Source organism: Oryctolagus cuniculus, chromosome 17 (assembly GCF_051225735.1).
Source record: "Oryctolagus cuniculus isolate XC-2025 breed Fujian yellow rabbit chromosome 17, ASM5122573v1, whole genome shotgun sequence".
Taxonomy (NCBI): Eukaryota; Metazoa; Chordata; class Mammalia; order Lagomorpha; family Leporidae; genus Oryctolagus; species Oryctolagus cuniculus.
Window position 1 is genome coordinate 48,672,033 of NC_142883.1, and position 14,037 is coordinate 48,686,069.

The following is a 14,037-nucleotide window of genomic DNA, read 5'->3' on the forward strand; positions in this document are numbered from 1 at the left end:
GCTCACATATTTCTGATCCTAGATTCCTCTCACTGAAACATGAGAGAGTGGAGGAGGAGGTTGGGAGAGGGAAATGTTGAGATCATGAGTCATTTGGGATCTCTTGAGCTTATGGTGCCCATGAACCATCCATAGAAAATAATGGGATAGAGTTCTCTGTGTCAAAGATGTCTGCACCTGATATTTAAATAGTGATCTAAGACACTGAGTAGAAGGATTTTTCTTGGGAGTATTCATACAATTAAAAGAAAAAAAGGCTTGACGAACATTAACAAGTAAGAAAGTGACATGGGGCTGGCACCGTGGCACAGTGGGTTAATATTCTGATTGCGGCACCAGTATCCCATGTGGGCGCCAGTTCTAGTCCCAGTTGCTCATCTTTCAACCTGGCTCTCTGCTACGACCTGGGAAGGCAGTAGGGGATGGCCCAAGTGCTTGGGCCCCTGCATCCATGTGGGAGACCCAGAACAGGCTCCTGGATCCTGGATCCTGGCGTCAGATCAGGCGCAGCCCTGCCTGTTGTGGCCATTTGGGAGTGAACCATGGATGGAAGCCCCTACACTCTGTCTCTCCCTCTCTCTGTAATTCTACTTCTCCAATAAATAAATAAAATCTTTAAGAAAAATAAAAAAAGTGACAGAACAGTAGCCAATTAAAGTTACTGAGGATAACCAACCAGGAAGATAAAAGTAATGTATTTCATGCCTCAGAAGAAAATAGAAAAGAATGTTTTAGAAAAGATAGAATGTTGTAATTGTTAATGAGAAGTAAAGAAAGTCACAATTACAAGCCTCTTTTTTACATGTAAGATTATTATTAGGAGTTAATATTTAATATGTGCTGGACAATTTGCAGATTCCACATAGTTCATAGATACAACTCTATAAGGATATAATCTGATTATAAAACATTGGAGTGTAGAGATTATGTTCATTGTGATGATGGTGAAAAAATAATTTTTTTCAGAATACTTAACAGTCAGCGTACCATAGAAACAATCAATCAAACTTCAACTTTTGAAGATATAACTTGTGAGATATACCAATGAGGACAGAATCCTACTCTGAAAAAAGCAAACAGGTAACTGACGGATGGAAAGTACTCTCACAAAGATCTTAGTCCGAGGGTAACCTCATACAAGCTTCAATGAAAAAAATGAATTTGAGTTTTCAAGCACATAGCAGATGCCAGAAAAGGTTATAGGTATCTATGTTGTCCAATGTTTGTGAGCAGAAGGTAAAGTGTCTGGTTGCCTTTTTTTAACTTTTATTTAGTAAATATAAATTTCCAAAGTATAGTTTATGGATTATAATGGCTCCCCCCCCCCAACTTCCCTACCACTCGCACCCCTCCCATCTCCCGTTCCCTCTCCCATTCCATTCACATCAAGATTCATTTTCAATTATCTGTATATACAGAAGATCAATTTAGTATATATTAAGTAAAGATTTCTTTAGTTTGCACCCACACAGAAACACAAAGTGTAAAATACTGTTTCAGTACTAGTTATAGCATTACTTCACATTGGACAACACAATAAGGACAGATCCCACATGAGGAGTAAGTACACAGTGACTCCTGTTGTTGACTTAACTATTTGACACTCTTGTTTATGGCGTCAGTAATCTCCCTAGGCTCTAGTCATGAGTTGCCAAGGCTATGGTTGCTTCTTAGCTTTTTTTTTCAATTGTCATGTTAATGTAATGTTAATGCAAACAGAACAGATTCCATATAGCTCATAGATACAACTCTATAAGGATATAATCTGATTATAAAACATTGGAGTATAGAGATTATGTTCATTGTGATGATGGTGAAAAAAATAATTTTTTTCAGAACACTTAACAGTCGGCGTACCATAGAAACAATCAATCAAACTTCAACTTTTGATGGACACTACTGCTTCTGCCTAAGGGCTCTAGCAACAGAACATGACTGGAAAGAACCAAACCACTGTCTCAGAGTTCCTCCTCCTAGGCCTGCCCATCCAGCCACAGCACAAAAACCTCTTCTACGTCCTGTTCCTGGCCATGTACCTGACCACAGTCATAGGGAACCTCCTCATCATTGTCCTCATTCACCTGGACTCTCATCTCCACACGCCCATGTATTTGTTTCTCAGCAACTTGTCCCTCTCTGACCTCTGCTTCTCCTCTGTCACAATGCCCAAATTGCTGCAGATCATGCAGAGCCAAGTCCCATCCATCCCTTATGCAGGATGTCTGGCCCAAATGTACTTCTACCTATTTTTTGCAGACCTGGAGATCTTCCTCCTTGTGGCCATGGCCTACGACCGCTATGTGGCCATCTGCTTCCCCCTGCACTACACCAGCATCATGAGCCCCAAGCTCTGCTTCTGCCTGGTGGTGCTGTCCTGGGTGCTGACCACGTTCCATGCCCTGCTGCACACCCTGCTCATGGCCAGGCTGTCTTTCTGTGCAGATAATGTGATCCCCCACTTTTTCTGTGACATATCTGTTCTGCTGAAGTTGGCCTGCTCTGACACCCATGTCAATGAGTTGGTGATATTTGTCATGGGTGGACTTGTTATTGTCATCCCCTTCCTACTCATTATTACATCCTATGCAAGGATTGTGTTGTCTATCATCAAGGTTCCTTCTGCGCGGGGCATCCGTAAGGCCTTCTCCACCTGTGGTTCCCACCTGTCCGTGGTGTCACTGTTCTTTGGCACAATTATTGGTCTCTACCTAATCCCATCAGCCAATAATTCTACTGTGAAAGAGACTGTCATGGCTATGATGTACACTGTGGTGACTCCCATGCTGAACCCCTTCATCTACAGCCTGAGGAACAGAGACATGAAGGGAGCCTTGGGCAGAGTCATTTGTAAAAAGAAAATCCTCTTCTGCCTATGATGGCAGAACTAAAATTTTTACATAATTTATCTCATACATATATACAGATACTAATATTGGAATACTATTCCAGACTCTTTACATGAATTTCTGTCAAAATGGCACACCACATAATCATTTAATATTAAGAAAGAAAATGTAGCTGAGCAATTTAACTAAGGGAGAGGATCTTCATGACCTGGCTGTCTCTTCCTCTTTATCTTCCTCACCTGGAAAAGCATAGTTTAAAAACTACTGGTTTGCTGGGTTGTGATACAGCAGATTAAGCCAACAACCTGCAGTGCCGGCATCCCATTTGGGCACCAGCTTGAGTCCTGGTTGCTCCACTTCTGATCCAGCTCCCGGCTAATGTGCCTGAGAAAGCAGTGGAGGAGAGCCCAAATGCAGAGCCCACGGGGGCATCCACATGAGACATCCAGAAGCTGCTCATGGCTCCTGGCTTCAGCCTGGCCCAGTGCTGGCTGTTGCAGCCATTTGGGGAGTGAACAAGTGGATGGAAGATCTCTCTGCCTGCCTGCCTGTCTCTCTCTCTCTCTCTCTCTCTCTAGCTCTGCCTTTCAAATAAAATAAATCTTTTTTTTAAGAATTACTGTTTTAAATCATCTGCATGTCTTACATTCTTAAATTGTTATAGGACTTTTCTTATTTTATCCAGAACACCTCTTTGTTTGTGGCAGTTCTAAGTAGTTCCATATATTCTTTGCTCAGTACTAAATTAGATCAAGTGTGTTAATTATCCCAACCAACCACTAAATGTCTCCTATAAATACCCCCCAAAAGAAAATTTCATAACATTGTATCACTTAAGTACCCTCTACCCCTCCAGATTTATTTTCACATTTACAAAGACTTTCTTGGCCTGGCATGATGTTCAATATATTTTTTCTAATCCTTTACAACAATGGTGTAGTTTGGGTTTATTTAGAATTAACTAACAGCACAAGAAGATTTAAAATTTTCTCTAGTAATGAGAAAAAAGCTAGAGCTGGTACAAATAAGTTCACTTTTTAAGGATGTCTCTCTTCTATTTGATATTTTGACTTTCACAAAATAACTGTTTTTATTCCACCCTCATGACAACTTCAAGGATATTCAGAAGCTACTATCAAGGTAAAATATGCAAAATATGGAGGAGTTCAATGACTGCCCAATCAGTGTGTCAGTTGCTGAGCCTATATAATATCACAAACTATCTGACTCCAGTTTCTTTTCATTCTTTTCCAGTTCAGAAGGAAGATGGGCAACCATTCTTTTTTCAAACAGCTCCATGTATGGCAAAAGTTCCAACCTTAACTTTTTTCCTTTGTCCCACAAGTGAGGGCCTCCAAAGCCATCACCTTCATCCTCTTGTATGTTTTCCTGACCTCCACATCTTGATCTGAAGCCCAGACCTTTCTCCTGAGCTCCCAACTGCCATTTTCATCTGACTAGTGCATATCTCCACTTGAGTTTCCACGGGCAGTTCAATCACATCATGCTCAACATTCAGCTCTTTATGTCCCGTCAAGTGTCCTTAATCCTACATCCTGATTTCTGATGTCACCTTCTACAGGCTTCCTTGATCAACCACTTCTTTACATTTGATTTCATATTTCTTGAAATAATGTACTTTCTATATGGTTGTTAAGGTAACATCAGTTCTGGGGCCGGCGCCGCGGTGTAGTAGGTTAAATCCCTGCCTGCGGTGCTGGCATCTCATTTAGGCACTGGTTCATGTCCTGGATGCTCCTCTTCTAATCCTGCTCTCTGCTTATGGCCTGGGAAAGAAGTGCTTATGCCTCTGCATCCATGCGGGAGACTCAGAAGAAGTCGCTGGCTCCTGCCTTTAGACTGGCTCAGCTCCGGTCATTGCAGCCATTTGGGGAGTGAACCAGGGGATGAAAGACCCCTCTGTCTGTCTCTCCCTCTCTCTGTAATTCTGTCTCTCAAATAAATAAGTAAATATTTTTTTTTAAAAAAAGGTAATGTTGCCAGTGCCGCAGCTCACTAGGCTAATCCTCCGCCTTGCAGCGCCAGCACACCAGGTTCTAGTCCCAGTCGGGGCGCTGGATTCTGTCCCGGTTGCTTCTCTTCCAGTCCAGCTCTCTGCTGTGGCCAGGGAGTGCAGTGGAGGATGGCCCAAGTACTTGGGCCCTGCACCCCATGGGAGACCAGGATAAGCACCTGGCTCCTGCCATCGGATCAGCGCGGTGTGCCGGCCGCAGCGCGCCGGCCGCGGTGGCCATTGGAGGGTGAACCAACAGCAAAAAGGAAAACCTTTCTCTCTGTCTCTCTCTCACTGTCCACTCTGCCTGTAAAAAAAAAAAAGGTAATGTCAGTTCTTATAATGGATAAACTCTGGGGGCTGGTGCTGTGGCACAGTGGGTTAATGCCCTGGCCTGAAGCGCTGGCATCCCAAATGAGCGCCGGTTCAAGACCCGGCTGCTCCACTTCCGATCCAGCTCTCTGCTATGGCCTGGGAAAGCAGTAGAAGATGGCCCAAGTCCTTGGGCCCCTGCACCCGCGTGGGAGACTGGGGGAGGCTCCTGGCTCCTGGCTTTGGATCGGCTCAGCTCTGGCTGTTACAGCCAACTGGGGAGTGAACCATCAGATGGAAGACCTCTCTCTCTCTCTCTGCCTCTCTTCTCTCTCTGTGTAACTTTGACTTTCAAATAAATAAAGAAATCTTTAAAAAATAATGAATAAACTCTGAAATCTCAGTGGCACAATACAAAAGAATTATCAGTTACAAGATAAAATATTAGCCTTTAAATTAGTTTCCTCTATACCAGAAATACAATGGAAAAAAACCTCAACACTGAAAAAACGAGCCTGTTCTCAAGGCCAATTAGATTAGATACAAGAAGGGTTAGTGCTGTGATGCAGCAGGTTAAAGCCCTGGTCTGCAGTGCTGGCATCCCATATGGGCACTGCTTTCGATCCCAGCTTCTCCACTTCTAATCCAGCTCCCTACTAATGTGTCTGAGAAAGCAGTGGAGGATGGTCCAAGTCTTTGGGCCCCTGCACCCATGTGGGAGACCTGGAAGAAGCTCCTGGCTCCTGGCTTCAGATTGGCTCAGCTCCAGTCATGCCATTTGGGGGGGTGAACTAGCAGATGGAAGACCTCTCTCTGTCTCTGTCTCTACCTCCCTCTGTACTGTAACAAATTCTTTACTGAGATACATACAAGAATACCACAATGAAAGGAGATATATAATGGCCATGGAAAGGGTGCCTTTTTTTTTTTTTTTTTTGACAGGCAGAGTAGACAGTGAGAGACAGAGAGAAAGGTCTTCCTTTTCCGTTGGTTCACTGCCCCTCCACCACCAATGGCTGCTGTGGCCGGCGCCACGCTGCAGCCAGTGCACCACGCTGATCCAAAACCAGGAGCCAGATGCTTCTCCTGGTCTCCCATGCGGGTGCAGGGCCCAAGGACCTGGGCCATCCTCCACTGCACTCCCAGGCCATAGCAGAGAGCTGGACTGGAAGAGGAGCAACTGGGACAGAATCCAGTGCCCTGACCGGGGCTAGAACCCGGGGTGCCGGCGCCTCAGGTGGAGGATTAGCCTATTGAGCCGCAGCGCCAGCCAGGGTGCCTCCTTTTAAACAGATTTTTTGAAGATTAGCCTTGACATAGTAAAATCAGTTTAAAAGTATATAATTTGATGAGTTTTGAAGCTGTAATATTTTAACATCAATTCACATCAAATATATCCAATGAAACCCGAGTCCAATTCCCTATGGAACTGTTTCTGTGCAAACTGACAAGCTGATTCTTAAGTTAAAAGAAAAATGGGTAAAATTTCTAAGAATTATTTGAAAAATAGAACCTGAAAGTTTATTCTTGGTCTGTAAAATATCAATATGTATTTGAAAAAAATCAATATATAGTTGAAATAGCATAATTTATTCAGGAACTGACAAAAATCAAATACAGCGAGAAAAATGTAAAGAAATAGTCCTGTGTCTGTGAGGATCTATTTTATGATGAATACAGCATTTCAATCAATGGAGGAAAGAATATACTACTCAAAAATGACACTGAGAAAAATTGGACGTGGAAAAATAGTAAATGAATTCCTTACACTACATGTAAACATAACTTTTTATAAAGATTTATTTCATTTATTTGAAAGAGTTACAGAGAGAGGTAGAGACAGAGAGAGAGGTCTTCCATCCACTGATTCACTCCCTAGACGGCCTCAACAGCCAAAGCTGTGCCAATCCGAAGCCAGGAGCCAGGAGCTTCTTTTGGGTCTCCCACGCGGATGCAGGGACCCAAGGACTTGGGCCATCTTCTGCTTTCCCAGAAGATAGAGGAGCATCCGGGACTAGAATCGGCACCCATATGAGATGCCGGCACTTCAGGCCAGGGTTTTAACCTGCTGCACCGCAGCGCCGGCCCCAGTAACTTTAATAGCTTCAAAAGCTAAACGGAAACTACAAATATAAAAATAATATAAAATAATTTATGAGGAGGCTTCAAAAGTTTCATGGAAAATGGGATTAAAATATGATACAAATTTTCAATGAGCTTTTTGAAGCCCCCTCATATATCACACAAAACTCAGGAACTATGTTTAAAAAGTCTGACATATTTGAAACTTATCTGGGACAAAAGATAACATAAATGAATCTGAAAGAGACATAACAGAGTATAGTCTAACAGACACAAGATTAAAATTCAGAACATATTAAAGGCCCCCACCAAAATACAGACAGAATAAGCTCTAGAGTTCTATAATACAGTGGGGTGATTATAATTCATAATAATGGGTCCTATGCTATATATATATGTGTGTGTGTGTGTGTGTGTGTGTGTGTGTGTGTGTTGAGAGATTGGATTATATCCCATAAAAATGTACACACAGGGGCCAATGCTATGGTTTAGTGGGTAAAGCCACCACCTATAGTACCAGCATCCTATATGAGCACCAGTTCAAGTCCTGGCTGCTCCACTTCTCATCCAGCTCCCTGCTGATGCACCTGGAAAAGCATTGGAGGATGGCCCAAGTGCTTGGGCCCCTGTACCTGCATGGGTGACCCAGAAGAAGCTCCTGGCTCCTGGCTCCTGGCTTCAGCTTGGTACAGTTCCGGCTGCTGCGGCCAACTGAGGAGTGAACCAGCATATGGAAGACCTCTCTCTCTCTCTCTGCCTCTCCTCTCTCTGTGTAACTCTTTCAAATAAATAAATAAATCTTTTAAAAAGTACCTATATTATATGTTAATCAAAAATGTTTAAAGATGAAATACTAAGATTATAAAACAGGGGCTGGCACCTTGGCTCACTTGGTTAAACCTCTGCCTGCGGTGCCAGCATCCCATGTGGGCGCTGGGTTCTAGTCCTGGTTGCTCCTCTTCCAGTCCAGCTCTCTGCTGTGGCCTGGGAGGGCAGTGGAGGATGGCCCAAGTGCTTGGGCCCCTGCACCTGCATGGGAGACCAGGAGGAGGCTCCTGGCTTCGGATAGGTGTGGCGCCATCCGTAGCGGCCATTTGGGGAGTGAACCAATGGAATGAAGACCTTTCTCTCTGTCTCCCTCTCTTTCACTGTCTGTAACTCTACTTGTCAAATAAATAAGTAAATAAACAAAATTTTTTAAAAAAGAATAAAACAAATAGAACAGAAAGTATAAAAAGAATACTAGCAGAGAACTCATAAAGAATAAATGACAGGAAAATATGTTCAGCTTCAATGCCAACTAGGAACAAGCAAACTGAAAAATAGTAAGTGTTCATTGAATGATCATATAATTGGCAAGTTTACAAATAGTTGACCTTCTCCACTAACAGCAAGGACTAGGGACTACATTTTAAAATTTTCTTGAAATATAATTTACATACAAGCAAATACACTCATTTTAAGGTCAGTTCAATGAGTTTTAAAATAAAATAAACTTATAACCCACTCAAAATCTGGAAAAATTCCATCACCTCGCAATTTAGTATGAAAATTTACAGGCCAGCGCCACAGCTCAATAGGCTAATCCTCTGCCTGTGGTGCCAGCACACTGGGTTCTAGTCCCAGTCGGGGTGCCAGATTCTGTGCCAGTTGCTCCTCTTCCAGTCCAGCTCTCTGCTGTGGCCTGGGAGTTCAGTGGAGGATGGCCCAAATGCTTGGGCCATGCACCTGCATGGGAGACGAGGAGAAGCACCTGGCTCCTGGTTTCGGATCAGCGTGGTGCACACGCCGCAGTGCGCCAGACGCAGCAGCCACTGGAGGGTGAACCAACGGAAAAAGGAAGACCTTTCTCTCTTTCCCTCTCTCTCACTGTCCACTCTGCCTGTCAAAAAAAAAAAAAAAAAAAAAAGAGAGAGAGAGAGAGAAAGAAAAAAAAAGAAAATTTACAATCAAGATTTCATCTCCTGTCACTAAGCTGATTTTTTCCTATTTGAATTCTATCACTGCAGATCAGAATTTTCTGTTTGAATTGTTTTTAGAGTCATTGTTAGGTTACACAAATTAAAAAAAAAAAAAACCAGTGGCAAGCATAGGGCTCTCACTCACTCCTTCCATTCCAGTTATCCTCGATATTAACACCTTGCCTGAGGGTGGGACATTTGTACAACTTATGATCCAGTGCTGACACCTTATTAATTAAAGTCTACAGTTTCCTAAAGGAAACTACGTTTTGTAGATTTGAACGGATGTATAATGATTTGTATTCACCAATTCAGTATCAAAAAGAATAGCTTCACCTCCTAAAAATCCTCCATGGCTTTTAAAGAACTTAGTCTGATTTTTCCAAAGGAGGAAAATTTACTCCCCTACCCTGAAATCCCCTTGGAATTGATATCCTATTTAAAATATAACTTGTTAATGACCTCCTTTTAAATTGTGCAGTATCCAGGTTTTACAGTCTTAAATATGTTTAACTCATCTATGCTCATTTAATTACAATCCAAGTTGCAAATTCAAAAACCTAAAATAGGCACTCGTGAGCATAAAATTCCATTTAGTAACAAGTTAATGTTCAGCCTTTAAAATGATAATATTTCCTTTCCTTCAAAGGATTTCACAAAAATAGAGTAACATCAAAAATGTAAAGTTTATTGATAACTTGCAAAATAGTGAGAAGAGGAAAGAAATACTTCACGAGTGAAGTATCAACTAGTATATAGTTATAAATATTATTTCACTGAATCATGATGTAAATGACAATATACCATTTTTTCTCATTGCAATGATGATTGTCATGAATCTTCACTTTGCAATATTAATCTGTTTTCAAGAAAAATAAAATGAAATGAAAAAAAAAAAAACCTAACTCTGGCTCCCTCCCCAAGCTTGAGAGAACAACATTTAGGGCCGCAGGGATGACTTGAGTTCTTGGGTAAATACAAACCAAACTATTCTAACAAAACAGGATGAAAGTTCATTCTAGATTCAGGTCCATTAAAAAGGACAATGCAGAGGCAGGCACTGAGGCATAGTAGGCTAAACCTCTGCCTGTAGTGCCAGCATCCCACATGGGTGACAGTTCATGTCCTGGCTGCTCCACTTCCCATCCAGCTCCCTGCTGTGGCCTGGGAAAGCAGTAGAAGTTGGCCCAAGTGCTTGGGCCCCGCACCTGCATGGGAGACTCAGACGAAGGTCCTAGCTCCTGATTTCAGATCCGCCCAGCTCCAGCCTATGAGGCATCTAGGGAGTGAACCAGGGGATGGGAGACCTTTCTCTCTGCTGCTCAAATAAATATTTTTTTTTAAAAAAGCACAATGCAGAGAGGAAAACACAAGATAAATTAAAAAGGTTAAGAGACAGAATGATGTGAGTGCTTTATAGAGAGATAAGTAAAAAAACAACAAATCCAGTTTAGAAGCAGCAGGAGACTGAGGTGTTTGGGTCTTAGTCCTTGTTGCCGTGGGAGGAGGCAGTATCATTTAAATTGCAGTTATAGTTTTAAAAACATAGATGATAAGTAAGTGGTTTAATAACTTGAGACCAAAGTTTCTATTAAAATATCATAAAATACGCCTCTTCAAGGTGACCTGAAATTCACAAAGAGAAAAACTTTCCTAGCTGGTCACTGAGAACCCATTCCTGTGTTCAACTACACACTTCTCCTTTCTTACTTACTGAACAATTACATAGTGTTTCATTTAAACAGTTTCAAAAATAAGTCTGTAATAATATTTAAATATCAATAGATAAAATTATGTAATAATCCCAATCATCATGGGCAGAAGATGATTTTCTTTTTACAAATGACTCTGCCCAGGGCTCCCTTCATGTCTTGGTTCCTCAGGCTGTAGATGAAGGGGTTCAGCATGGGAGTCACCACAGTGTACATCATAACCATGACAGTCTCCTTCACAGTAGAATTATTGGCTGATGGGATTAGGTAGAGACCAATAACTGTCCCATAGAACAACGACACCACAGAGAGGTGGGAGCCACAGGTGGAGAAGGCCTTACGGATGCCCCGCGCAGAAGGAACCTTGATGATGGAAGACACAATCCTTGCATAGGATGTGATAATGAGTAGGAAAGGGATGACGAGAATGATGCCTCCCATGACAAATATCACCAACTCATTGACATGGGTATCAGAGCAGGCCAACTTCAGAAGAGCAGACATATCACAGAAAAAGTGGGGGATCCTGTTGTCTGCACAGAAAGACAGCCTGGCCATCAGCAGGGTGTGCAGCAGGGCATGGAACGTGGTCAGCACCCAGGACAGCGCCACCAGGCAGAAGCAGAGCTTGGGGCTCATGATGCTGGTGTAGTGCAGGGGGAAGCAGATGGCCACATAGCGGTCGTAGGCCATGGCCACAAGGAGGAAGCTCTCCAGGTCTCCAAAAAACAGGAAGAAGTACATTTGGGCCAGGCAGCCGGAGTACGAGATGGATGGGACTTGGCTCTGCATGATCTGCAGCAATTTGGGCATTGTGACAGAGGAGAAGCAGAGGTCAGAGGGACAAGTTGCTGAGAAACAAATACATGGGCGTGTGGAGATGAGAGTCCAGGTGAATGAGGATGATGATGAGGAGGTTCCCTATGACTGTGGTCAGGTACATGGCCAGGAACAGGACGTAGAAGAGGGTTTTGTGCTGTGGCTGGATGGGCAGGCCCAGGAGGAGGAACTCTGACACAGTGGTTTGGTTCTTTCCTGTCATGTTGTGTGGCTAGTACCTTTAGGAAGAAATAACAGTGTCCCCTAAAGCTTGAATTTAAAAATCAACATATTTCTATGATACATTATTTATTAAATGTTCTGTCAAAATACTTCCTTTCACTCACATCACAATATCGATGTCTTTACTCTTGATGTATGCAATTACAATCCATAGACATAAATGCCTTATTTCTTCATTTCTTTTTACATGTTACAGTATTCCTTTATTTCTCAAACATTATTATCTATTTGTTCCTGAGACACAAATTTATTAGTTTACTTTCTGACCACTTGAAAACTATGATTGGCTCCTACTCTGTCTGTTTCTTACCTGTTAATTTTCCTCAAGGTTTTCTAAATATCATTTTCTTTCAACTTTATGTATACCTACAAGCAGAACCATGCCCTCCACTGTATTAGCTTACCATTTAAACACTAGTGTAGATATCTATCTAACCCACAGAACTCTGTATCCCACCGCTCCATGATTATCTTCCTGTGGAGGGATCACAGACATCTTAAGCTCAACAGATCCCAAATGAAACTCAAGTCTTACCTAGTCCCTCTCCCAAACTTCTCCTTCTCCATTCTCACAATCAGTGAAAGGAATCCAGTATCAAATCAAAACTCTGTGAGTTTTATTTCATTCATTTCTCCTCTCATCATCAACTCCAATCTAACATAGCCTATAGATTCTACACTTAGCTCTCTGATCATCCACTCTGTATCCAAACACACGATCCTAGGCCAGGCCGACATCTTAACTGAAATGGATGGTTAAAACAGCTGCTCAATTCATCTCCCTGTTTCTCTGCTTCAGGGCTTTTCTCCTTCAACAATCTTTTTCTCCCATTGTGGTGTTCTTACATCTTTCTCCTGATTAAGTATTTCAGAGGATTCTCATTGCTCTTAAGATAACGGCAAAATTCCTTTCACGGGCAGGAGTGGTGCTCTAGGACCTGACTCTTGCCGACCTCCACACTATCATCTGACCCCACTCTCCAGCAGTGATGGACTTAAAAGTGATCATTTCTTGCCTCCAGCATTTTGCACCTGCTGTTCCTCCTAACTAGCATCTATTCCCTCTGCTCCCTTTCTACCTGATTTACCCCCAGTTATTCTTCTATGTAGATGACATTTACTCAGCTAAACCTTTCATGTCTCACCAGACTTCTTAAGATTTGCTCCTACGTTACCACTGTTCCCAGTACTCATCCCATAGCACTCACGTCCTAGATCACTAGTTTAATCTGACTTCCCCCCAGACTGCAAGCTCCGTGTAGGAAGGCCATGCCATGCCTGCAGTAGAGCTGGCAGCTGGCATGGTACCCAGATAGGACCTATGTTTCATTACTTACTTATATCATTTTCCTTCAAGTTGAGACATACTTATGAATTCCTCAGTCTTCAAAGGCTACAAACTCTCATTAAAGTTAGAATTAACAGTCCTACTAAATCCTCCAGAACTAAAACCAGATTTAAGCATTTGGGGCTAAATTTAGACTATTACTAGGTAGATGTAATTTTGTACCCACAGAAAACATGAGGGTACCTCAGTTATACCATTCATTTCACCAATGCAGATGACTCATTCTAAGCATCCTAATGTTTCTACTGCACACATCATTGGCATTGGCGTGGGAAAAAACAAATACAATTGTGGGCTCGGCATTGTGGTGCAGTGAGTTAAGGCACTGCCTGGGACTTCAGCATCCCAAACGGGAGCATCAGTCCAAGTCCCAGCTGCTCTGCTTTGATACAGCTCCTGCTACTGTGCCTTGGAAGGCAACAGGAGATGACCCAAGTGCTTGGGCCCCTGCCGCCCACATGGTAATGCCACATGGAGTTCTTGGCTCCTGGCTTTGACCTGACCCAGATCTGGCTGCTGTAGCCATTTAGGGAGTGAACCATCATATATAAAATCTCTCTCTCTCTCTCTCTCTCTCTCTCTCTCTCTCTGTGTGTGTGAGAGAGAGACACTTTGCCTTTGAAATAAGTAAATAGTTTTTAAAATAAATATGGTAATTTTAGAAATTATTGGAGAAACAGAAAGATAAATGATCATTTCT

At 42.5% G+C, this 14,037-nt stretch overlaps 2 protein-coding genes across 2 annotated transcripts; one reads left to right on the plus strand and one right to left on the minus strand.

Moving 5' to 3' along the window:
• Positions 1 to 1,931: 1,931 nt before the first annotated feature.
• LOC138846351 (olfactory receptor 1468-like) lies at positions 1,932 to 2,876 on the plus strand. The gene has a single exon (XM_070061791.1). The coding sequence runs from the start codon at positions 1,932 to 1,934 to the stop codon at positions 2,874 to 2,876; it is 945 nt and encodes a 314-aa protein (XP_069917892.1).
• An 8,150-nt stretch (positions 2,877 to 11,026) lies between these two features.
• On the minus strand, positions 11,027 to 11,969 carry LOC127484351 (olfactory receptor-like protein DTMT). Its single transcript, XM_051824547.3, is given in 2 exon segments — positions 11,027 to 11,768; positions 11,770 to 11,969. Coding segments are annotated over 2 exon segments (942 nt in total).
• Between the last annotated feature and the right edge of the window lie 2,068 nt (positions 11,970 to 14,037).